The 26,893-nt window shown below is 43.5% G+C and overlaps 2 protein-coding genes across 12 annotated transcripts in view; both read right to left on the bottom strand.

The window, feature by feature from the left end:
- The window catches only part of CrebB (Cyclic-AMP response element binding protein B), a 64,016-nt gene extending 61,519 nt beyond the window's left edge, over positions 1 to 2,497 (bottom strand). For 6 of the 10 annotated variants that reach the window (XM_065221398.1, XM_065221400.1, XM_065221401.1 and 3 more), the window contains exon 1: positions 264 to 777. The gene's annotated coding sequence lies outside the window, so the exon portion shown is untranslated. The other 4 variants (XM_065221396.1, XM_065221397.1, XM_065221394.1 and 1 more) reach the window with 4 other exon arrangements.
- Positions 2,498 to 12,678: 10,181 nt separating this feature from the next.
- On the bottom strand, positions 12,679 to 26,406 carry LOC135700750 (histidine-rich glycoprotein-like). Of its 2 annotated transcripts, none has more exons than XM_065221381.1 (4): positions 26,202 to 26,406; positions 14,578 to 14,674; positions 14,293 to 14,517; positions 12,679 to 14,225 (listed from the first exon to the last, which is right to left on the bottom strand). In XM_065221381.1, the coding sequence occupies exons 2-4, from the start codon at positions 14,650 to 14,652 to the stop codon at positions 13,293 to 13,295; spliced, it is 1,233 nt and encodes a 410-aa protein (XP_065077453.1). In that variant the 5' UTR covers positions 14,653 to 14,674; positions 26,202 to 26,406; the 3' UTR covers positions 12,679 to 13,292. The 2 variants fall into 2 exon arrangements, with proteins under 2 accessions (XP_065077453.1, XP_065077454.1); XM_065221382.1 differs by lacking the exon at positions 26,202 to 26,406 and adding an exon at positions 24,872 to 24,890.
- Positions 26,407 to 26,893: the final 487 nt, after the last annotated feature.

Raw genomic sequence — 26,893 nt, 5'->3', positions numbered from 1 at the left:
AACAACCATACATACAGTGTTTGTTGACGAGGGGAGAGACAACGGCGCGGTGACACGCACGCTGGATTTTGACATTTAGCTGCGAGACGGTTCTCATGACTATTTTTTACGTAGTTTACCGCCACCAAATCACACTGTCAACACAGTCAACACAGTTTGTTCAAATTTTCCATTGCAAGGTTTCATCCCGACGAAAACACACAGCCCGCTTGTGCTAAAAGAGCGAGCGAGTGTCAAGCAATTTCTTCCTATATTGGCTATACCTCTTAGCTGCTTTTCTCCTATCGTACTCTCGACGATGTTGGTTTGACTTTTCACGCAGAGAGCTGCTTCCGAAGCACACACCAGGAACCAGATAGTGGTTCCTGAGGAAAAAAAAACGCTAGCTCCCTTCAAAACATTCACAGCAACACAAGCCACTCTATCACTTCACTACACGAAAAACGTCACGTCACACAGGGCCAAGTACACCGGAAAATGGCCAACCGAGATTTGAAGAACGTTGGCGAAGGAAAAAAAAAACTTTTCGACCGAAAAAGTTTACAAAAATTACATACCTCTTACGTATACTGCTCCGTCACTACGAACGGAGCGATCTACAAAAAATTACTTCTATATCGTAATGATGTAGGTAAGTACACACGTCAACAATTTCCACCACTACGCAGAGACCGAGCATATCTGTACGCAAACACTAACACACCTTCGAAAGTCCGTAGCTGCGCTCTCACTTTACCAACGGATCAATTCACCTATTGGTGCGAACGAAACGGACAAACTCACCATAGTCGACGTCTTCCCGGATTGTATTTGTGCACAACCGAGGGGCCTACGTAGCCGAAATTCCCAAATAGATATGTCTTTCCTGCTTCGACTACTAGCGCCACCAGACGATCGCAGCAGACCGCGTGTTTGTTGCTTCCTTGTTTCGCTAACGAAGCGGACGGGGCTGGCGGTCCTTATCTGGCGTACAATAGCAGCAGGTCTCTGCGGTGATGTTGCTGTTGTTATTGTTGTTGTTTTTGTTGATGATGATGATGGGAATCAGCAAGCACAAATTCGTCATATTCGTCGTGAGCACTCAAACGAAACTAGCGAGCGGTTGTTTTTGACAGTACAGGCGAACGTCATCGCAGCTTGATATTAAGGCGACCGCGAAGAAGAGAGTGAGAAAAGGAGAGAACGAACACAATAAACGCTCTCGGATGATACGAAGAGCAAATATACACATACAAACTGTTTCGGAAACGGGAATGAAAAGTGCGAGAATAACACAAAAACGAGGGCATGCTACTAAGAAGCCTTTGAGACCATTCCAACCAGCAAAAATCATGGTTGGGAAATTGTTATCATGCACATGAGCAGCATTATTTTTAATTCGATCGAAAAGTGACAGTTTCTTGAAAAAGTCCACAACCATCGCGCGACCCCTCGGATGGCGTAGCATGTAGCGGTATGTTGCTTACGTAGATCTATGCTTACAACCCAACAGCGCTTCCATACGATCCGAGATGGAATATCGTAGCATTGGAGAAGGAATCAAGTTCCATTCGATGATATACATAAACCAACATATATGTGACACATGCCAGTGTGTACGTGCGCCAATGTAGGCACTTCGAGAGTGGCATACGTAATCAGAGGTGACGTCATCACCGTACGATTCGCTGCCAAGACTCCAAGCGGGGCCAACCTCATTACCATAAAATGAAAATTTGTTTGTCGAGAGTTGGAAAATGTCTATCCGCCAAACATTCCCCACCCTTCAGGGGGTACAACATTACGCTCGGTGGCAGTCAGCCATGCAAACCACCCTACCACCCTTTGGCAACGGCGACATCCCACAGTGGGCCGTTGTCGTCGTCGTCGCCTTCGCCGTCGCTCATCTGATGACGAGCCGAGCGAGCGTTAATGATATACACAGCAGTCGCAGTAGGCAGCGGAGCGGCAGGAAGAATCTCTCACCTAGCTCTAAAGGGCATCAATTGACATTGAAAAGTGTGTATTTTTAAGACGCCGAATGAGCATTACGTCATCAAAAAAGCAGCGCGCGCGTTAGGTGATTGTGCAAAATGCTACATCTTGAAAGATCCCTCATTTTCAACAACTGCTGTGTAAATTTAGCCGAAGACTGAATCCTTGTAAATGCTTACGATTCTGTTAAAACTCCAAGTAATAAAAAAGGAAATTGTAAACAATCAAAATGTTTACAAAATATCGACCACTCTACAGTAGGCTGATTACACACTAAACCGATCGAAACCGTATCAATGCAATAAAAAAAAATCCATTGGAAGTGGAACAGTGAAATCTTTGTTTAGTCATATTGTCCATTAAATAGTGCTTTGAACAAATCACACCTTCCTGATAGACTCACTGTTTGCAAAAAAAAAGATTTTTACTCACTCTCTAGAAGTTACCGAACAAACGACGAATGAAGACAACGACGACGACGACGACGACGGATATCGAACGTAGCATGGTCAAACGTTGAGCTCACTCACCCATACTCTCTATCTACGTACTAACTACACTGATGCTTCTGAGACTTGCTGCCGTAGGGAAGACAGACAGGGAAAGGCACATTAGCAATAATAACAAATTCCTACAAGCGCGAGAGTGAAATGCCGTAGAGGCGGTTTCTCTCCGGGTTTCCAATTTACATGTATTCTACATACATATTCTGCCATCCGTCGTCGTTGAACGGATGACGTAATGTTTATGTTATTTTTGAACTTTTCGCTTAAGTTACTAGCCAGTTTTCCATCAATTCGGGAAAAATAATTTACAAAATTGTTCGCCAACACGAAACTAATCGATATTTTTCCAAGAAAATATATTGATTAAACAATTCCCAACTCTTCGTCAACTGAGCGAGTTTAATCAGCTGAAAATTTACACAGCCCCGAAAACATGTTGCGCTCTAGAAAACCGAATTAACAGCCATCACGGAGCGGAGCTCTGATGTCATACAAGAACTTATTGCGTTTCAATTCCGTACCTATACACTGGCATATGGTTCACCAATACCAATGGCAGCAATAATCAGACATGGTTTCCGGGTACGTGTAAGCGTTCACGGTACAGTACGGTAAACTGCACAGATACTAACGCAGTAGCCTGGCCATTTTAGAGTGTAAAAGATCAGTGTCCTACCCCTCGGAATGAGGTAACCCTTTTGGGACTGGTAGTCGGACTGTTACCTCTATGCTGGGATCGAAGTAGGCCGTGCTTGAAGACTGCATGTGAATTTTTGCTGCATGTTTTTTATCCGCTGATTTATCAATTTTCAATTTAATGTAATGCTTGTAAAATTTCGTGAAGCTTATAAATCAATGTTGAAAAGTGCATAATAGATACGCGTGTGAATTGTGTGCAAGATGAGAGGGATTCAACGCTCTTGCAGCAGGCTTATGGGGCACGAAGCGGAGGGTGTGCAACCACTGGGGATCATCGAGAACCTGGAGTATGGGGATTTGAAAGGTTTCTCCATGTAACATGCCGGAAGATAAGTATAGTTCTGTTTATAGTTATGAGTGCGTACGTGCGTTTGTGAGTAGTATTTTCTAGTGAAAGAAATGATCTCCATCACATCACTAAACATAACCACGAGCAATGACGAGGAACTGCATCGCAAACCCCATGATAAAAAAAGGAGCGGATGCATCCAATGAAACTTTTAAGCGCAAAAAAATCATTACCAACATAGGAGAAAATTCGGTAATTTTGCATTATTTTATGATTCTACACGTAGTAGCTCGGAGCGTTTGGTACGGTATGTCCACGCATCCTTCCACCCCTGTTGATTCAAGAAATGTTCCCATTCATTTCCAAGAATCATCTTTGCGGCAAATACAACGCAGTAGGCCTGGCCGTATTGATGTTTATATCATATCTCAGATATGCTGTAAACATCAATTAGACAAGAAAAATGATTAGACCTAATCTAACCTAATCATTTTCCAGGATGCTTTCTCGTACTGGCTGCGTTTGTATTAGATTAGATTAGATTAGATTAGAGTTGCCTCAATGCTGAGACCGTGTTGTATACCATTCGTGTGTGCTTAGCTTCTTCTAATTTTCCAAAAAAATATTTAAAAAAATTGACTTAAAGTCGATTGACCGTAGTACCATGGACCCAAAGGTCAGAACCAATAGCGTGGAAGGAATTTATCGAAAAAGCATGGTTCTCGGTAATAGAATGGAAGTGCACGCAGTAGTAGGTTTTTTATATTTGTGGGTAGTTATATTTTTGAGTGCATGGGGGAATGCTGTCAACAATGCTGTCGGTTTGTTTACTAACAATAGCTGACGTTTTGTTTTGACCTAACTTTTTTCCTAACCTGAACTTCAGAACTAGGATCATTGTTGATGTTGATCAAAATGGAATCAGTTTTATCACTTAATTGTTGGGGGTCCAACTAGAAATCATGCAAGGCGGACCCAGGTACGATCCTTGTGTAGCGAGGACCGAATGGACCAGATCCCGCCAGTCAGATGATTGTCCGCGGGAAGATTGTTCAAAGGAGGATTGTCCGCATGAGGATTGTTTGAAGGAGAATTGTCTGCTACCGACGAGTCAAGGAGTACGTGGAGGAAGAAGATTATCCGGAACTCTGAAGCTCTTTATATGTCCCAGGGGGAACGATACATTCGGATGCATCCTGTATCCCCATCACATTTATCCATAAAATTCTGCTTATATATCCAGAACATCAGTCAGAACTTTTTTTCTCCAGACATCCTTATTCGATTTTTTGTCTATTTTTCAGTATACCTTAATATCCCTGTTGATCCTTCTGTCTATTCCGAAAATTCTTTCAATTCCGCTCGCATGGCGTCACAGTGTTACCATATCTTTTTTGAAGCAACATGCATCAGGATGAGTGTCGTTCCCCAACGTTTTCCTTGAACGTCATTGATTGTCTCTGAAGATCTTTCCTGGAACTATCTTCCTGCGGACAATCGTCCAGTGGACAATCTTCCTCTGATCAATCTTCCTGCGGACGAGTGTTGGAAAAGTTCGCGATATTTCACGAAGTTCACCAAGGGAAAAGTTCGCGAGTCAACTTTGATGAACTTTTCCATCACTGCTGCGGACAATTCTCTTCCTCCAAATAATCTTCGTGCGGACAATCCTCTTTCGAACAATCCTTCTGCGGACAACCCTCTTTCGAACAATCTTCCTGTGGACAATTCTCCTACGGACAATCCTCTTCCGAACTATCTTCCTGCGGACAATCGTCTTGTGGACAATCTTCTTCTGAACAATCTTCCTGCGGACAATCCTCCTTCGAACAATCCTCCTGCGGACAATCCTCCTCCAAACAATCTTCCTGTCGACAATCTTCCTGTGGACAATTCTCCTGCGGACAATCCTTCTTCGAACAATCCTCTTTCGAACAATCCTCCCGCGGACAATCCTGTTCCTCCGGATAATCTTTCTCCTCGACTCGTCGGTAGCGGACAATATTCCTGTTGACAATCCTGCTGATAATTCAATCTTCTTCTGAACAATCTTCCTGCGGACAATTCTTATTCGTACAATCTTCTCCCGAACAATCTTCTTGCGGACAATCCTCCTCCGAACAATCCTTCGAACAACCTTCTCCCGAGCAAACTTCCTGTGGACAATCCTCCTTTGAACAATCTTCCTGCGGACAATCCTTATTCGAACAATCTTCCTGGGTACAATCGTTCTTCGAACAATTCTCCTGCGGACAATCCTCCTGGGGACAATCCAAATATATGATGTTCAAGGGCCCTGGAGCTAATGAACTATTAGGTTAGATAATTAACTATTTTAACTAGTTCCGCTTTTTTTTTTGTTAGCATCCATGCCTCTCACGCCAAAGTCACGAGTTCAAATCTCAAAATGGCGAAACAAAAAGAAACGTGCTAAGGGATATGACACACCTCAATCTGACTGCCACGGCAGCGGGTACCGCCTTTTTTTTGCTGGTAGTTGTGCTGTCTGTGTCACTTTTGACACCTGTTCTGGTACAAATTGCTGTCTTTTGCTCTAGTACCGGGTGCACCAGGTACACTAAAAAAAAACAGCCAGGTGAACCAAAAAAAATCGCGTGAAGGAGGTCCTTACCCTTTGGGTCCATGGTAGTACAATCATAGAGGTAACTCTAAGACTAGAAGGTCCCGAAATAACGTGCTCAACTTTTTGGCTCAGCTCTGGTACTCTCTTCGGTCCCAAGCTAGTCGATTCACCCCTCGAAACATAGGAAAAACCAATAACCCCTCATTTTATCTGTCAAACTTTCATAGCGAATCAAAACAAACATTGCGTAGTACTAGAATTTCGACTAGAATAGGGTACGTTAATCGTTTGCTTGGGACCAATAGGCTACTAAAGTGGTGAGCCAATTTAAAATCGTTAGTTTCGTATTGATTGTTGGTACAATGAATTAGTTTACCGTTAGTCTTATTAAATCATTGTTTTCTTTTCGTTATTTTAGAGCCTTGGCACATCTCAGCCAAATTACTGGAAAATTTTGATTATACAAGTAGGCGTCCTTCAGAAAGGCGATCAGTGCAGCCAACTTTGAGGGGTCGTAACCAAGCAGATTACTAACGTTCTCCGGGAGTCCATGCTGTTCGCGTAGCTTCTGGAACTCCGGGCAGACACACAACACGTGTTCCACCGAGGCGGGGATGCTGCAAATTGAACAGAGTCGGAGAACGGAGTCTGGAGATGATCCGCTGGTCCTTGTACTTTTGGTTGTCCAGCCAGGAGCGTACGGTTTCCTTGGTCTTCCTCAGAAATGTGGTCCGCTACTTGGTCTTGCAGTGGCTTAGCAGGTTTTTCCGAGGCCGTAGAAAACTCGACTGTCGATAACAGCCCGATCGAAACGAAGGCGGATCTCACGGTTGCTGGAGCGATGCGGGCGGGAGATTGTCCTGACTATGTTGATGCGACTACACACAAAGAATTATCATTAAAATTAAAAAAAAACCATTGGTAGAATTAAAAGTTTGCATTGGTTCTTTTTGGAAGAAAGTCATTAGCATTCAAAACAAAAGAGAGCTCACTGTCAATTCAAAAGTTATCCGCTCCCTACTTTTAAAAGCTGAAACTTTCAAAATGAGTACAGTTGTACATGTCAAACGAAAAGCGTGACAATCTGAAATTAAAGCGGTCTATTTTTATTTAAAAGAAAAACATTTTTGGCAAGAAAGTTTGGTAAATTTGATTACATATGAGCTGCTTTTAATGAAATAATCAATCTTTTCAACATTAAAACACAATTTTTCATTTTAAGTACTAATAATTATTAAATCAAAATCAATGTTTGCTATAAAAAAAGTTGACGAATATATTTTATTGATCCATAAATATCCATAAATGTATGTTTATATACCGTTACCTACGGGGCATTGGCGAGCAGCAGCAGCTGATTCTACCTTCTTAACGTTCCTCCGCTTCCCATCACCGGAACTCTTTGTAACTACTGTGGAAATCAACCAGTATGGCAGAGAGATAACAAGAGGCTTATTTTTTGGATGAAACTGTAAATTGCGGCCAGAACCGAACCACCACGTTACGCTGAATAAAATGATGTCGGAAGTGGCTGCTGCTCTGAAAAATTAATATTTTAGTGAACTTCATATGGTACAACCGTACAAGTAATTCAAAATACTCACTGTTTCAGAGAAATCGTTTTGATCGAGGTTTAGATGTACGCTAGGATGTAGGTCTTGTTCAACGGCTTTGGAATTTTTTTCAATCTTCGCAATCTTGGTAGGAGTAATATTATGATAACCATCCGGACTAAAGCTCAAGTTTCGTTGGCTGAATCTGAAATAAACTCACACATTGACTAATTAGAAAAACACGAACACGCAGCTCTCCCACTCCATCTCAACTCACCAAGAATAGATTCCCCTTTCTGATTCCAGATGAAAATGCCACTCATCATCGTCAGCAACTTCCCACTCGGCGACTATCAATATTGTTCCGCATACCGCGCGCTCTGTGCCATGTACAAAATCTGTATGCCGTTTCCACCCTAGTCGACCAACGGATACGGTTTTTCCCTTAATATTTATTGCTAATATTTCCTGCAAACCAAACCAAAACTTTCAAAAAGTAACTAACTTTTAACTAGAGATTTGCAACGATGTTTCGAGCGCGTAAATTGACATGCAGGCCAATGAGTATATAGAGGTGAAAATATTGTTGTTACGCAAACTAAAAATAACGTAAACGCAATTATTATATAGTGGTTTTACTCACACAACTTAACAGATTGCTTCACCCCGGTAATCCATCTCATTGGTGGCAGGCGACAAATGAGGGCTCAGTAATAGGTGTTTTGACAGTTGAACAAGTTTTCTTTTAAAAAAATCACTTTTAAAATTACATGTTGCAAGTGAAAGAAATACTTTCATATCAAAAGCATAACTTTCATTTTGAATAGTTACGTACTTAAAACTACGTATTTTGGGAAACTTTTAATAAGAAAATGCATTATTTTCATAGCAACAATTTTTGTTTTTTGTGTGCGGGCAATCGGCTGAATACCCCGTTCATTGCCACCAGGAATAGCGTTACCGCTATGACGGATCCCTGGAGCACTCCAGTTTCTTCGGGTAACGGATCCGAGCGAGTGTTCCCGACAGTCACCTGAAAGGTACGATCAAGGAGGAAATTCCATACAAAATGTGTGATGTGACCTTCTAGGCCCTAGCCGATGAGCTGCCTGATGACACCAGGTGTCCATGTCCTGTTGAACGCCTTTGAAATATCAAGGGAGACTTACTACGCATGGTGACCGTTGTCCTGGGCTACCTTAAGTAATTTCCCGAGGACTGCAAAGTAAGTGGAGGAGCCGTGTCCTTGCCGTTCGTCAAGGAGGCCGTTTGACTCCAGGAACTGCCTAAGACGACGATTTACCATTCTCTCCATTACTTTTGCCGCGCAGCAAGTGAGCACAATCGGCCTAAAGGAGGAGGCTTCTTCGCTCGCCGTGTTGTTCTTCGGAATGGGCATTACCAAGATTTGTTTCCAGAGGTCCGGATACGAGTCAGTGAGCCATAGATCGTTGAAGAGGGCGAGTAGCCTCGTTTTTCCGTTTTTTTTAAAACCGGGTATCCAATCTCGTCCGGCCCGGCAGATTTACCACTACTGCTGCCGAGGGCAAACTGAAGCTTCCGGAGGGTAAGAGTTTCGTTGATCTAGAGAGCAGGAACATCAGGTGGAATTCGCAAGTCGCGAATGCTGCTTGTGGAAGGTTTGACGCGCTGGACGAAATCCCTGTCGTAGCCACTGACAGCTAAAAAAGGCCGGCAAAACATTTTCCTAATTCTTCGGCGATGTCCTTCGGTTCTGAGATCGAGGTGCCATGAGGTTGGATAGTAGGTGGAGTAGACCGCCGCTTGTCACTCAGAGCGTTGACGCGATTCCACAATTCACTCGATGATTAGGATTCGTCGATTGAATCCAGGAAATCCATTCAGCTAGATCGCTTGCGTCACGGTATAACTTCAGCGCTTCCTCCCTACCAGGGTCGTCTAAGGTGAGACGTTTAAGCCGGCGTAAAGCTTTCCGTTGCGCTTTCACCGCACATTTGGTATCCTCGTTCCACCAACGTAGGGCTTTTCGCCCAGGTACGCTACCCGTCCTTGGGATAGGTACTGTTGCAGCTTCGTAGAGTACTTCCGTGAAGCTGGAGATGTCGTTCGGATCGCATTGCTGAAGGAGAGCGTCGGATTTCTCCCTGAAGGCGTCCCAGTTGGCTTCCTCGTAGCGCCATCTGGGTCTCCGAGTCGTTGGAGGGGCCGTGCCTACGGAAAGCTGTATGCGGATTGGATAATGGTCACTATCATGCAGGTCGTTGCTGATATTCCACAGTGTCCTGTTCGCGATAGATCGACTGGCAGTGGCAATGTCGATCTCGGTGGTGTGGGAGCGCCGTCGTTCAGCACCACCAGGTCCTCACTCTCGAAGATGTTCGCCAGGTTAGAACCTCTGGGGTCTGGGCGAGGGCTGCCCCATTCCGGATGGTGCTCATTGAAGTCGCCGACAATGAACCGCGTTTCCGGAAGCTTGGAAATAGCTGCACTTAAGTCTCCATCTAAGTTGGCCGATAGCTAAGTTAGCGGCGTTCTTGCGGTCGGTTTGGAGGTCAAGAACTTGGTGTGGAATGCTCCTAAGCACCCCGATGGCTACGAAGTGCCTGAAGTTGCCGCAGCTCTTGTAGCTCCAATCGTATCTCCCTCCCAGCAAACGATTGAGTTGGTCGGTTGTAACTTTATTGACCTTTATTGTAGAGCGATTATCCAGGGGACATCGCTTTGGCAAAGGAGCTCCAATTTCCCTAGGCGGCCAAGGAATCCGTTTACATTCCACTGGAGAACAACGTTCACCGGCTTGGGCAGTGCAGGTGTGGGGTACGAGATAGTAGACTCACTGCATGTCGAGTAGGGCCTAACAGCGTTGAGAAGAGGTGTAGGCATTCCATCTACGGTGTCGCAGATGCTAGGTACGTTCGTACGACTGGTGGCGTTGATTTCGTCGGCCGAGACCGTGTCCGTCAGAGCTCCGCCAAGGATAAGTGGAGGCGTTCCATCCAACAAATGCGAAGATGGCACATCGGGAAGAGCCACCGGTGGGCTCGAGCAGCAGACCGAATGAAAAATTCCACCCATCCAAGGCAGGGGTGATCCAACGGGAGAATGGATGTTTTGGCAGGTTTGCGGATAAGTGATCTCGTTGGCGGAAATATTGGCTGGTTGTGAGCAGGTAACCCTGCTTGGCTCCGGTTCGATGGCTAAGGTATGTGTCGATTTTGACCAAGCCCAAGGTGGAGGTTTTTCATCTACGGTGTCGTTATGCTAGATACGTTCACACGACTGGTGTCGTTGGTTTCGTAGACCGTGGGATCCGTACTTGACGGCTCGTTGCGTCTAGAATAAGACAGAGCCCCACCAAGGGCAGGTGGAGGTGTTCCGCCCACCCAGGGCAGGGATGTCCCAACGGCGGTAGAATCGGTGTATGCTTTTTGCGTACAGGTGGTATTGATCGGCTCCGACTGCCGACTCATACACCGACTCTAGCCATTTAAATTGACTGTTATTCGAAGTCGATTTCTCCTTTTGCTACTTTTGGTGGTGCTATTTGAGAAACTTATGAGTTCATCTCAAGCACGGGAACAACAATCAAGCATTTCGTCGTTGCTCACATCAATGTGATAAATATAGAGGGGTTAGGATGACTGCAAAAGGCTCAGGAACAGACCTTAAACGGGACTTGACAATCAGGTAGTGATTATCCAACCGGGAAAAGGTTGAATAAGCGCCTTTCTAGTTCACACACAACTAAACAGAAGGTTAACTGTATAAACTGTAGCTGTATAAAAGCGCAAATGGATAATGCAAAAGTAGCTGACTAAGTTCGCCAGATTTGCTTGTATAGAGGTTGAGTAAAGGTTTCCTCATATCGTATAACATTTGAATACAGCTTAAGGCTGTATAAATAAAATTAATAAAGCGTTTACATTGCGAAAATTGTTAGTTGGGTTGTATTTCCCGATTGTAGGAATTACCTGGATGTGCCACCAGCTGTTTCTCGAACTCTTGGTAGCCAAAAACAGCGAGGAAATGGAAACATTAGTCGAAAAAGTATCAAGCTTAAGACAATTTAAAAAAAAGACATTTTTTAAAAGCAGTTTAAAAAAATGTGATGCGTTGCGTTTGTAACGGAGTAATTCGTTGATCGAGCTGGCATTTGTCATGCTAGCCAACCTCATCAATTTTGGGACATTATGTTGTAAGTAAGTAAGTTTCTATGAATACGGGTTGAAATGTAATGTTAACTATTAAAAAGGATGGGTCTCATCCGAATGATCTGTAATTAATCGGCCTCCTTATGATTCCTAAGCTTAAGATCAATTGTTCTCCCAAATGAATCATCATCTCCTTGATCTTGAAAATAAGAAAATCCGTTTCCCCTTGCTGGGAAGAAGTGCATCGGGATAAACACACCGCCATTGCTCAGTGTCACTATGAACCTCAGGATGTTGGCCCACTTGACAATGATCCCCTTTCTTCGTTACCAATCAGCTCAAACTGCTTTCGATGAACTGCACTTTTAATCCACTTTCAGATGCAATACTTCCAATAGAAAAAAAAAACACATATTTGCAAGAGACTTAACATATTTTTAAATATAAAAATCACAAAAGAAAACACGCAAGCAAAATTCAAACCTCCAGGTTAAAAAGATAAAAGTCGCGGCGCAGAATATGCCTCTATGTTTATATTTTGCAGTCTTGGCAATGTTGGATGCAATACTTTGTCCACGATTTTGTCCGATTAACGTATGGTTATTTCACGGTACGGTACGATAATGCAGAAAGTAGCATGGAAAGGTTAACTCTGAAAATTCACAATACGTTGCAAGCCGATCCCGATCTGACAATTGTTCTTTTTTTCTCCAAAAGCATAACCAACCAGAACTTCTCATAACTTTCTACAAATCAAACCGCTAGCCAATTGCAGCTTCCCTAACTATAATAGTACAAACAAAACTCTAATGGCAGTAAGCTCCAACTCGAATTAACTTTTAATACCGACCCTGTTTGGATGACCTGGAAAAAGTTGGCTTAGAGTCGTGTTAATTAACACTGATGTCAGCATCGAAGCAGCCGGACATTCTCGAAAGGGATTTATTCCGAGGATAATACCGGTTGGAGCTTACCACCATAAATATGTTAAATATACTCAACTTTATTTCAGCAATTTATTCAATTAATTTTGACGATCACTCGTTTCAACTACTTTCAAACATAACTAAAACAAAACTACTGAAGGCATCCCAACGAATGACACCCGTTCGAAGATCTTCAGTGTATGGTGGTGGTGTGGTGGTTGGTGGTATTGGTTTTCTCAGAAGAACAATTTAGCGTTTGAAAAAAATCCGTACTTTTCTCACTTCCATTTCTGTCTAGAGACCAGCTTTCCAACAGAAAAAAAAATAAATATTAACTTAAACGAAAGATATTACCTAATACAATTTGGGCGTGTGTGTGTGTTTGGTGGTTAAATAAAAAACACATTTGTTCACAGATAAAATATTCAAAAAAAAAAACTATTGCCACGCACGCTTGGGTGGCGATTCAATGTGAAACCGGCGCAAATATATAGCAAGACAATCGATCAAAAATTGTTCGATCAGGGAGGGAAGCTAAATTTGAAAAAGGAAACAAAAAATCACTAACGACTAGAAGCTTAAAAACAAATATAATTTTTCCACCCCCGCCCCATCGGGGTAGGCGGCCTCAGTTTTGCTCCTGACCAACGTTGCTATGATCAGTGGCAGCTCCGTCCGCCCCATGGCGATGGTTTCTAGCGTGCTCGCTGTGATGGTTGTCGTAGGTTAGAATCGCTCCCGCGTGGTTCGGTTTCAGCTCGTGTGAGTGAATGTTGATCTTCTCCTTGATTTCGTGCTCGTCGGAGGTGATGACCAACGAACCATGGGGACCCCGTTGCAGGTGATGGTGTTCGTCCAGTTTGTCCCCTGCGTGATGCTGATGGGGATGGTGGTGAGGGTGGTGGTTCAGGATGTCGAACTGATGCTTCAGCAGCCGTTCGTGATCTTCATGTTCAGATGATTTGGGTTGGACGTGGATTTGAGGATCTTCTTCCGTCTCGAGCTCCGCTCGGAGCCGATCGAAATCCAGGATGGCGTTCTCGGATTGGAGGGATTCCACCAGGTCATCCCAGTTGCGATCGCTCGAACCTTTGATGAGCTTGATCATTTCGACCAACTGCTCGCGGTCATGTTTGGAGTTGGTTTCCTCGATGCTCTTGAGAAGGCCGGTGATTTTTTGGTGAAGTAGCTTCTTGACATTCTCGGTGTGACTGTTGTGCTCGTAGTGGTTGAGTTGATGCTGCTGCATGTAGGTCGTGCCATGGGTTCCACTCTGATGCGAGTGGATCGGTGAATGGTGGATTGGTTCAGTATCGTTCTCACTGTACGGAACCACTTCCAGCAGTTCGGGAATGTCGTTCTGGATTAAGGATGCTGTGGTAGAGGACACCTGAGTGACCTGTTGCTCCTCCTGATGATGGTGATGGTGCTTTTTGTGAGTCTGCTTCTCACAGGATGTGCACGAACAATTTTTGATTATCTGGACTCGTTTCACCAAAACCGAAGGCTTTGACTCTTCGTCACCATTGTTACTGGAATTTTCCGAACAATCCAAAGTCACCTGAAAAGAAAACAAGATTGTTATTGTCGAAAAATAGACGATACTAATTGATGATAATCAACCATACATGATGCCATGAAGTCTCCGACGGTTGACAACTGTCACAGTATGGCCCAATCACTTCGCCAGGATCGGATGGCTCGGTATGGGGAATCGAGTAACTGAAGCAAGCTCCCACGCAAACATTGTTATCGATCGTCACCTGTTTGCATCCCGGGTAACTGATCACCTGGCTGATGTTCCTCGTCGAACACCACGAGTGCTTGTCCGGGTACAACACAATGTTGTGAACCTAAAACGAATAATAATCGAGTTTTATCACAATCGATTGCCAATGCTAATTGATTCGCACCTTATGCTCACGATTTCCACAGACTACTCCAACGAGCATCAGAGTAGTCAACAACAGCAGTGGCCAACCGCCCATGTTCGCCTTCCAACAAAGCAACCTGCGCATACAAAGGAAGCAGAACAAGTGTCATTCTTCTTGACTTGTTTTTTTTTTTTCATTCACGACGAATCGAAGCAACCCAAGAAAACGCGCGCGCGGAACAAAAAGTGTGGAAGAAAGTTTGTCGCTTGAAAGCTCGTTGAAGTCTTTTCCCTCGCCGCGCACCACTGACCGACCACAAACCAGCCTACTGTGTGTGTGCTCCGATGCTCACACATATTGAGTGTGCGTAAGGCGATGCATCATTCTCCGCACTGCATGGCCAGCTGAGTGCATTTCGTTTCGGTTCCAGCTTGTCTCGTTTGAATCTCTATCTCCTCTGGCTCTGGCAGGATGGCGCGATCGATCGATGAGGGGCGTTCTGCCATAAATTACGTGACATTTCTGCTGCGACTCGAACGCGAAGCAAGCGCTGACGCAATCACTTAATATTCTTCTCCTGACGACGTTCGGTTGTTCGTCGGATTGCTTTCTGATTTGTAGCTTTTAGCTTAGTGTGATTGAAAGGCAAGAACAGAAAGAGGAAAATTCCCACTGTTGTCCCCCCTCACCGCGGGTTTGTTGTTTGCTAGGGTAATACTGCACACCTTTATAGGGCGAAACGCAATTAACCGATCGATGATCATGATGATAGTGTGGTGGCCGTCTGTCCACAACCGAGATAGACGACGAATAAGGGGTTGTCCATATTCCACGTGAACAGATTTGAAGAGATTTGCACATATACATGTTTGAAAATTGTTATAGACCGTGGAAATTCGGTGACCCCCTCCCCACCTTTAAACTGTCGATGTGGTTTATGGACAGCCTCTTAATGTAGTAGCAACAAGTAAACGCAAAAGTCACCTACAACAGGCTGCGTGTGGTTCTAGTTATATACTCCACTTCTCAGCTTAAGTGGTGTTGTTTAGGTCGAATAGTCAATATTTGCACCAGGTGCGGCTGTGGTTTAGTGAAGGTTCGAGATGGTCGTATAATAAACAAAAACGGTGTTGTTAGCTTTGTTTCAATCAAATTCCGTTTGTAGGATGTAGCAACCAGGCCTGTCATGCTGATTTCTGATGGTTGCTCCATGAGTAACCAGCTCCGAAAACCGATTATTATTATTATTATTATTATTAATAAATATATACAGGGCGCAGAAATCTCGCGTCACTTTTCAAATAGACCAATCTACACATTGATCGATTCTCTTCATAGACTCTCTCTTTCGTTAATAACTCGGCTCCAAAAACATGTTCAGCTGTTCTTATCGTCCAATACGCTTAATAATACTTTCTTTTAACAGACTATGTAGAAAAATTTGTCCCAAATATGAATGCAGTCAAGTTATTAAGAAAAGAGACAATCGATCAATGTAGATAGGACCTATTGAAAAGTGACGCAAGAAATATCGATCTAAATTCGCTCTAAATGCCAGTGTGGGATTTTTAACAGAGCTGCGCACGATAGCCTAACAAGCCGCCCTGGAAACAATATAAAGTTGCGAATACCGAAGAAAGAAATACGGATCGGAACAATCAGCACAGACCTACGCGGACTACGATTGGAAACTCGGAACATGGAACTGCAAATCGCTCGGCTTCAAGGGCTACGATAGCCTGCATGCTGCATCGAACGAAAACGGCCAACGATGCATGAAGTATGGTATGGTAGTCCGAAGTACCTTTTTCTCCCGTAAGGATATCTACAAAGCCACCTGGAGATAACCTGTCCAACACACAGAAAACCAAATCGATCACGCCATTACGAACGTCGGCAAGTACCTGAGTGCGAACATATATTCGGACCACTACTTAGTTGCAGTATGCATACTCTCAAATCTCTCGGTCATAACACCCGTCGAAGTCGAACGCCGTGACCCAACATTGAGGTGGATCGACTAAGTAGAAGGCGACCTACAGGCCCTTCGCAGACTACGAGGCTGGTGACGTGTGGCGACATGGATCGAGTAGACCTTAGCCTGATTGGTAAGGTAAGGTTCATTTAGAGCAATAAAAGAAATTCAGATGCAGCATCTGCAAATGCTGCATATCCTCTGATGAATTCTTCTTCTTCTTCTTCTTTTGACGTAGGACTACGTCTGTGATATCTATATGGGGGTACACTTTGTGAAAACCGAAACTGGAACATGTAACAAAATTATGAAAGATTTTGAACGTTAACAACTCAGCTGCCCCTGGACCAATTTCAATAATTTTATCACCAATCGATCGGAAATTTTTCTACGTATCTGTTAAATTTAAGACTTTATTATTTTTAAAAATGTCACTATTGAAATATGCATGAATGTGCAACTGTTCCTATGATAGTCAAACTTATCACCGATTGCCTGCGAAAAGCGGATTCCCTAACACAGATTTCAAAGTTGAATTCCATCCGGTCTCACCAAACGGTGATTTTTCAATAACCGCTTGGTGAGTGGTGGTGTTCTCCAGTACACAAGCAGTGTAGGCCACTATGTCAAACGCGTCATACTAAAGAGTATAAACAGAGAGAACCTCGCTCAAATTCCTATTTCCTCAAAACACACAAGCTACTGCTGCAGTTAACAAATAAGATTTATTATATAAGACCACGTAGGCCTACGTCAACATTGCGTACAATCCCATAGGGCTGTCCTTTGTAGTTTTTTCTTCTTCTTTTTCTTCGCATTTCAAGTTTATTGCTTATCGCATATTAGCTTATTGCGTACTCTCAACTTAGTGTTCTAGATGTACTTTCACTGTTATTAATTGAGGGGGTTAGAAGGAGACGGGTGTAAGTGACTTGGATCGATTCTCTTCATTGACTTTCTCTTTTGATAGCCACAGCTTTATAAACAGATTTTGCGCAATTTCTGCCACAAGTTTGATGAAGGAGGTTCTCATCTAGCATCCAGAATGGCGCACGAATCAAGGAATGTGTTTGTAGCTGCATTATTGACGAAAGAGAAAGTCGATGAAGAGAATCGATCAAAGTCACTTACACCCCTTTCCTTCTAACCCAATTGAGAACTTCCGATGCCTGTAGCATTTTTGCATTAGTATAATTATGTGGCAAGTACAATCATAAATACTCCATACCCAGGGAAGTCAAAAACTCTATGCCCAGGGAAGTCGAGTCCAGCCACCTCCAGAATATCCTGCTTTGTAGCTGCGCCTTTACCGACTGAGACCCCCTTAGCTCTGGTGGGATGTGCTGCACGACTTGATTCTATGTAAATGATAAATTGACCACATTTTCGGGGCTGCCGGAACCTGTTCCGGGACCAACGGATGGCTAAAGCTGAATTAGATGGTTGACATGACATAGTCTCTGATGAATTCTTTATGAAATTCTGTGAATTTTGAGGTGTCTCATGAGATGGTTCTATCAAAAGTATAAATTGGCCAACTGTCCGGGGTTTACGGAACCTGTTCCAGGACCACCGGCTGGCCAATATTGCCCCGGCCATGTCTGATGAATTATTCTTAAAATTCTGCGAATTTTGAAGTGTCGCACGAATTGGACATATGAAAATTATAAATTAGCCACTTTTTCGGGATTCCCGGAACCAGTTCCGTGACCACCCGGTGGCCAATGCTGAATTAGATGGTTGACATAGTCTCTGATGAATTATTCTTAAAATTCTGCGAATTTTGAAGTGCCACACGAATTGGACCTATGAAAATTACAAATTGACCACCTTTTCGGAATTTCCGAAACCGGTTCCGTGACCACCGGATGACAAATGTTGCCGCAGACATGTTGAAATGGTCCATGATTAATTATTCGAGAAACTCTGCAAATTTTGAGGTGCCACATGGCTTAGTTCTACGGAAGTGATAAATTAACCACATTTACAGTGTCTCTTGAAAGTGTTTCGGGACCACCAGGGGACTAATATTGCTTTAGACATTTATTTTTTTCAATAACTTAATTATTGAGATTTTTAGCACTTGACTAGTTCCTCTCAAAATTTGCTGTAGACAGTTGACATAGTCTCTGATGAATTATCGATGATATTCTGCAAATTTTGAAGTGCCACACGGCTTGGTTCTATGGAAGTGATAAATTGACCACTTTTACGGTGTCTGCGGAACCGGTTCCGGGACCACCAGATCACCAATTTTGGCCCAGATATGTTGACATGGCCTCTAATGAATTCTTCATGAAATTCTGAGAATTTTGTGGTGTCGCACGAATTGGAACTCCCACCCCGAGTTCAGATTGACGGTGACGAAATCGAGGTGGTCGATGAGTTCATGTATTTGGGCTCACTGGTGACCGCCGAAAATGATACCAGCAGAGAAATTCAATTATTCAAAGACGCATTATGGCAGGGAATCGTGCCTACTTTGGACTCCGGAGGACGCTCTGGTCGAATAAAATTCGCCGCCGCACGAAGTTGACTGTCTACAAGACGCTGATTAGACCGGTGGTCCTTTACGGCCACGAGACCTGGACTATGCTCGTGGAGGACCAACGCACCCTTGGTGTTTTCGAACGAAAGGTGTTGCGTACCATCTACGGTGAAGTGCAGATGGATGACGGAACGTGAAGGAGGCGAATGAACCACGAATTGCACCAGCTGCTGGGAGAACCATCCATCGTTCATATTGCAAAAAATGGGCGACTACGGTGGGCTGGGCACGTCGTAAGAATGCCGCACGACGACCCAGTGAAAATGGTTCTAGAAAGCGACCCAACAGGAACAAGAAGAAGAGGCGCGCAGCGGTCAAGGTGGATCGACCAAGTAGAAGGTGACCTGCGGACCCTTCGCAGACTACGAGGCTGGCGAACTGTGGCCATGGATCGAGTAGAGTGGAGACGACTTCTTTGGACAGCAGAGGACAACAAGGCCTTAGCCTGATTGGTAAGGTATGTACGAATTGGACCTATGAAAATAATTAATTAGCCAGTATTTCGGGATTCCCGAAACCGGTTCGGTGACCACCGGATGGCCAATGTTGCCCCGGATGTGTTGAAATGGCCTCTGATTAATTCTTCGAGAATTTCTGCAAATGTTGAGGTGCCACACGGCTTGGTTCTATGGAAAAGATAAATTGGCCACATTTACGGTGTCTTCGGAACCGGTTCCGGGACCACCAGGTGACCAATGTTGCTTTAGACAGTTGACATAGCCTCTGATGAATTCTCCGTGAAATTCTGAGAATTTTGAGATATCGCAGGTCTTTGTACTATTAAAATTATAAATTGGCCACCTTTCCGGGGTTTTCGGGAGTTGTCCCGAGACCACTGAATGGCCAATGTTGCCCCATTAATGTTGTCATGGCCTCTGATGTGTTCTTCATGAAATTCTGCGATTAAGGTGTCGCATGAATTGGAACTATGAAAATTATAAATTAGACACTTTTTCGGGGTTCCCGGAACCGGTTCCGTGACCACCGGATGACCAATGCTAAATTAGATGGTTGACATAGTCTCTGATGAATTCTCCATGAAATAATGCGCATTTTGAGGTGTCGCACGAATTGGACCTATGAAAATTATAAATTGGCCACCATTCCGAGATTCCCGGAACCGGTTCTGTGGCCACCAAAAGGCCAATAATGCCCCGCCCATGTTGAAATGGCCTCTGATTAATTCTTCGAAAAATTCTGCAAATTTTGAGGTGCCACACGGCTTGTTTCTATGGAAGTGATAAATTGGCCACATTTACGGTGCCTACGGAACCGATTCCGGGACCAACGGATGACCAATGTTGCTTTAGACAGTTGACATAGCCTCTGATGATTCCTATATGAAATGCTTGGAATTTTGAGATATCACACGACTTGGCATATGAAAAAAAAAGTTAAACTTGATCATTCCTACACCGATTCTGAGTGATCAATTCCGGTCAAACTTAGATTTGTGGCCGGATTCACAAAATTTAAGCCCTAAAGATTGGTTTGGATGCAAAGAATTTAAAATTTGGTACGAAAATTGCTCCGAAATCGTTGGGTCAATATGATCCGAACAACTTTAACGTAGCCATTTTTGTGGAGCCCTTCAGAATCGTCCAAAAATGTCAGTCAAAACGGAGGAATTGAGTTTTCCATAAAAGATTGAAAGTCACAAAATGTGAGAGCGATAAATGGTAACCGTCAAAAGCTATGACAGTTTGAAAGTGAGATTCGGGTCATTTTGACCCGAACACCGTTGGAAGGTTCAAGATCTTTAGGGAAGCAACGTGAATTCCAGGCAGTTCTGAAAATTTCAAGGCAGTTCCATAAATATCATGGAAGTTCCGAGAACTTCAGGTAGATTTCTAGAACTTTAGGGCAGTTTCATTATTTTCAGGAGAATGTCGGAAACGTCCAAGAAATTCTGAAAGTATAAGTATAGAAATTCCAAGAAGTTCACGGAAGTCCAGCGAACTTCAGGGAGGTTTAGAGATCTTTAGGTCAATTCCAGATCATCATCAGTAAATTAGTGAAAACTTCAGGAAAGCATCGTGAACTTCAAAGAAATATTAGAGATCTTCAGGGAAGTCCCATAAACTTCAGAATTGTTGGAGGAGGATATGCTTATAATTTCAAGGAAGTTTCATAAACATACTACGAGAACATAAGGGAAATTCCGAAAAATTCTGGAATATTTTGGACACTTCAGGGGAGCTTAAAGAACGTCAAGGCAGGAAAACTGCAGAAACTGAGATCTTCAGGAATATTCAGCGAACTTCAGGTAAGTCAATAAAACACCAGAAATGTAGAGAGAACTTAATGAAAATTGTGGATGCCAAGTACCTCAGAGATGCCTGATCTAGAGATCTTTGGGGAATTACAGAGATCTTATGTGCAGTTCCAATAACTTTAGGGAAGTTCCGAGAGCTGCATGAAAGTCCAGACTTTCAGGGAAGTTTTAAGCGTAAGCGTGAGTTATGTAAGTGTAAGTTCCAATATTTTCAGAACAGTTCCATGAACTTCAGGAAAATTTCGAGACCCATAAAAAAGTTCCGAGAATTTCAAAGTAATCCAGAGATCTCCAGAGAAGTTAAGAAAATTACATTGAAAATTTGGGAACTTCAAAGAAGCCCAGCGAAAGGAAAGTTCAAAGGATTTTTAGGACAGTTCCATTTATTTCAGGGCAGTACCAAGAGCTTCAGCAGAATTCAGAGAACTTTAGGGATGCTTGGAGATCATTAACACAAATCAAAGAACCTATAAGAGAAGTTCAATAAATGTCAAGGAAGTTGCAGGAACTTCAAAGAAGTTCCTGGAGACTCATGGAATTTACGAAGATCCGACAGTTTTATTCAAATTTTGGAAAGAAACGAACATCAGGTAATTTTGAGCTAATTTTAAGGGCTTTTCGTGATTGTCATGGTATCTAATCTAATCTAATACCAACACAGCCAGTTCATGAAAGCATCCTGGAAAATGATAGATATACCTCCATCCTTTTTCTTGTCTATTTGGTATATGTTGTACATCAGAGATGCGCAAAATATATCAAAACGGCCAGGCCTACTGTGCAGCATTTAAGGGGCAAGATGATTCAGAAACATCGGACGATGCTTCAGAATTCAATAAATGGATGAAACGTCCCAAGTAAGTTTTTGGTTTTATGAAGGTTCTGCAGACCATGATTTAGACTTGTAGAATGCTATAAAACCTTTATAAAACTGGAAATGTTACTTGGGGTGGACATCTCGTACCGTACGTTCCGTTGTTATAAATGATTGGTCGTTGGGAACATCTAATCTAAAAAAGTTAAATGATGCTCCATTTTCCTCGAGTGGTTGGGACATGAGCACTAGCTCTTGGCTTAGCCCTATATGGCTTATGGTTATAGCGCCATTACTCGCTTTCTGAAAAGAAAAAAAAATGGAATAAAAGGCCGTCATGTCTTGCTGCACTACTGGCACTTCCAAGACTTTTCAGGGTTATTGCGAAACTAGTTCGAAAATTCTTCAGACAAATCATGATCACAAAAATGGAACTTCAAGGTACAAAACATCAAACGTCTAAAACCAGAAAAAAGCACTAGGACGAAACGCTTGCCTAATGAAACAGTTGGCAAATCTATGTTGGAACTTGGCCATAACCACTCGTTCTCAACCTTTGACAATAGCGCACTCGACATTTGATTTCTCATCAAAATACAGCACGAAAGCGGCTTTGATGAAATGATCGAAATGATGTCTAAGACAAAGTTGTAGAAACCGAAACAGGTGAATCTATAAACAGGAACGATCTCACCAAATGAACGATGGTTTGCCCGTGAAGCAAAAACTTGGAAGACTGTTGCATCTCAACACTTCAAACCATTCCATCGGATCTTCAAAGAAACTCTTGCACAATCCGCCTCCAATCCAATCAGAATTGTCGGGCCAACTTGCAAATCGCCTAATAACAGTTCCGACCAAAAGGATGCTGATAAAAAACACTTTGAAATGCATTTTACTCGATCACTTGCACTTGCTTTGCACTAAAGTTCTTTTCTAGAATTATGTTATCGAGTGGCACATTGTTTCGAGCTAAAACGCGATGAAAAAATCAATGATAGAAAAAATAAGTCTGAAATTTTCGAACCCATGAGTAGTAAGCAAAATTGGTCGCCACAAGGCCAACGAGCTCCTTAAATCACTGAAAAATTACGATCAAGTTCCCGTTCAACTTGCTGTCACTAGATTTCAATCCCAGTGGTGATCTTACCGACGTCGACAACAACTGCTCTTGAGAAGGATTTTAGGTGTAATTCCGATCAACACATTAGCGTTAGCGTCAGCGTTGCTACGGTATACTTCGGATACTAGTGACACTCACGGCTCTTCTGAAATTCTTAGTCAAACTGCGTTCAGGAATAATGCTAGGAAGTTAACAAGAATACCAAAAGCATGACTGTCACTATTCCCGGCCACGCCTATAATTACCGTAACTAGGGATACTACTTACTCAACGAGAGGCCACCGAATTAGTGACACCCTCATAAGTACTACGGAGTAGGAGTATTGGGTACAGGACAACATCAGGAAAGTCACTGTTGGGGAAATTTTAAAATTATGATGAATTTGTATCTATAATTTTTCGACGCATTTATGAGCTTCAGAGAAATTTTGAGAACTTTTGTGAAAATTTTCGAACGACATTTATTATTTTGTTTTAATTTCAGATAAATTGCGGATACTTAAAGAAGTTACAAAAAATTCGGGAAAAACTTCATAGCATTCCAGAGAACATCAGGAAACATCAGAAAAATTTATAGAAATTCTGAGCACATCAGGAAATAAACTTGACATATAGCGTCCAGCGTTCAGAATCATAATGGCCTAACTACGATGGTCGAATCTTTCAATCGATTTTCTATTATGATTACTACAGTTAAGTGAACCAATTTCCCGATTATTTTTCAATGCAGTTCTGTAAAAGGTTGTGTTCAGTGTTGGATAGCAACAACAACAGCAAACGCGCCGGAAAATGATAATCTGGACGAGTTATCAAAAAAAGGGAAAATCTATGAAGAAAATCGATCATCGCAGTTAACCCCTTATGATTCTGAACGTTAGAAATATTAAATTTTATAATGAAATCGAAAAAAAAATACCATTTGGCGCACTATAAGTAGAAATTCCAAGATATTTATCTAATGATCCATAGCAATTGCGTTATCCATCAAATTGCCACCTTCCACCTCTGGAGCCCCCGGAGCTCTTAAGTACACAAGATATGTGGGTACACTTAGCTCAGTAATTGCCTGATACACACATATGTGTGCAGCGCTGCTTTGAAAGCCCTCTCAACGCTGAACCAAGATTGCACTCACGTACTCGTCGTGGCAGCCGTCGTCGTAGTTTTGCGTGGTGCAACAAGCACCCTACAGCCACTTTGCGAGGACAGCCCATAAGACCTCCAGTTACAGGAAAAAGGCTGGTCTTCTAGGGGAGGCACACAACGGACCGGACAGGAGGACAGGCAGCCGGTGTGTGTGTGTGTGTGGAAAAAGATAAACACACCAACCTGGACCAGCAACAGCAGCAGCAATTTAGACGACGGTGGAATGTGGAAAAGGCTGTTTGCATTTCTCGTCTAATTACAATATGCAAACAACAAAGCAACACTCAATTTACCTTTTCTCAGTTGGAGCATTTGTACTTTGGAGTTGACCCTTCAATTGAACGGTCAACTTTATGACATACTGAGATGAGTGGAACGACGGAACAGTGGAGCCTACTGCGATCACTGATTTTCCTCTGAACGATTCTCACACGCCTACTTTGTTTACAAACCAGCAATTTTCACTCCCCTCTTGTAGCACAATTTCAGCAACAGCAGCAACAGCAGCAGCTACCTGACCTCCCTCGAGAAACTGAGACTGTTCCACTGGCGACGGGACGGGTTGCGTATTATTATTGAAGTCTCATGTGTTGCGCCCTGATCGTAGCTAAATCTTGCAGGCTGGCAAAACCCGCAGAAATCTGATAGCACAGCCGTACCACACATCGCTTCTCCCAGTTTCAGGCGTGCGGTGTGCAGCTGTTAATCAACTAGTTTTACATATAGAGGTGTTGGTTGGTGCAGCAAGCAGTTCAGAAAGAAGCAGGCTCCTCCATAAGCTCACCGCTGCCGCCGCCGAGAGGAGCTAGTTTGCAAATCCGTTGCTTGCGGCTTTTCCTACTCCTACTTCATCCACCGGCCCTCGCGGTGTCACTCGTCGTTGGTCCTCCGAGTCCGAGAACTGGTGAATAGAAACCTCACACATAAGAAGATATAAGAGGTTCATTATATGCAAAAATTAAAATCTTTTAACACCAGTCCAGCTCCAGCCAACTGTACGAACGAGCTCAAGTTAGCTTTGTGCTCTGCCCGGACTCTCCAAAGTCCGAGGAGACGGCTGATGGAAGCAGGGTTCGTAGGCAGGGTGGGCGTGTATAGAAGAGTGTATGAGATACACGAAGAGAACCGCGCAAAAAAAAAATCCCAACGACTAAACCGCCGAGAAGAGGTTTAAGAAAAATGCCGCGACATACACGGCGACGGCGAGCGACGAAGAATCGAAAAGCGATATCACTATACCTCTTCCGTCATCCAGCCCCATCATCTCTTTGTCACCACCTCGCCTCCCACAGTGCCACCTTTGTCCACCATTCCCATGCAAAAAGCTGTACTCTCGTCGTACGACCAATCGTTGACCAGTGTTTCTTCGCTTCTCTCCTTCTCCTTCTCGACCGTCACCACCTCCTCAACCGTTGTACTCATCGATCTGGGCAGCGGGTGTCTATTTTAGGAAATTATTCCTTACTTAGCTAAACCAGCTTGTCTTTCACTAATGACTGGCAATCACAGCATCCCGCAAGTTTTCGTTACCAGGACAACAATCATTTCGATTCAGCAAATGCCAATTCGAATCCATTCTCGCAGACGACTTCGCATATCGCACAGCTGTGACCTCATCCTCCAGCAGAAGCACTTCCGTACACACATCCAACTGCCATCTGACTTCTTTATACAGATCAAGATGATTTTTGTTTTCTTTCGACAATATTCTTCCACACTTTAGGTCCACTAATCGAAACCGCGACGTGACGTTCTCAAATAACCAACTTTTCACACACTCACTTCAACCCCTTATGCTGCGCCACCACCCCTGATTTTGACCCGGCTCCTCGTTTTCCACACACTCTCGCTTCGACTAGTTCGTTCCTTCGATTTCGATCACCGCCCTTTGTGTGTTCCGCCGATCGATCTCGCTGACTAATTAGATATCGTTCGTTCGGAGTGAACAAAAAAGCGCACTTTCCTTCTCCACCGTGTACTTCTCAATGGCATCCTGAAAATCTCGAACGACGACGACAACGTTGACAATCTACAGCGCAGCACAGCAACAGCCTCCCGATAGGTAGCAGCAGTCTCTCTTCTTTTTTTTCTCATTCATCGCTCATGGGTCGCTCTCTTTTCTCTTCGGGCTCACCTGTTTGTTTTGCCATCGCGGTCGCTGCTGATCGCGAAACTGCGTTGTCGTCATCCATTGAGCCAAAAGCTCCGCCGATCGCGTATTACCTACAGCAGTCAACACAAGGCTGCCTCTCTCTCTCTTGAAAATTGCAAAATCTCGCTCTCTCTCGTTCTCTCTGTGGCTTAAATGTATTGCGCGATCAGCAGTTCAGATTCGCGAAGAACGGTGCTGAAGATTGAGGGTGACTCCGTCAATATGTGTTTCTGCGATTGTTACGGTGATAAGTGCTTGCTTTTGAGCATTACAACTCATCCGCTGCAACTAGATAGAAGCGGGTATGTCTGACAGCCACGAT

This window comes from Ochlerotatus camptorhynchus, unplaced genomic scaffold (assembly GCF_037179485.1).
Source record: "Ochlerotatus camptorhynchus isolate MF236.1 unplaced genomic scaffold, CSIRO-AGI_Acam_v1.1 ptg000141l, whole genome shotgun sequence".
Lineage (NCBI taxonomy): Eukaryota > Metazoa > Arthropoda > Insecta > Diptera > Culicidae > Ochlerotatus > Ochlerotatus camptorhynchus.
Note: the sequence above shows the minus strand (reverse complement) of the source record. Positions and strands in the feature narration are given on the sequence as shown.

What these genes read in the sequence shown, in the direction of transcription:
- LOC135700750 (XM_065221381.1), bottom strand. Translation starts at nt 14,652, where the DNA reads ATGGGCGGTTGGCCACTGCTGTTGTTGACTACTCTGATGCTCGTTGGA. An exon ending in GTGGAAATCGTGAGCATAAG is followed by an intron (nt 14,518 to 14,577) that starts GTGCGAATCAAT and finishes TATTCGTTTTAG; the next exon opens with GTTCACAACATTGTGTTGTA. An exon ending in CGGAGACTTCATGGCATCAT is followed by an intron (nt 14,226 to 14,292) that starts GTATGGTTGATT and finishes TTTTCTTTTCAG; the next exon opens with GTGACTTTGGATTGTTCGGA.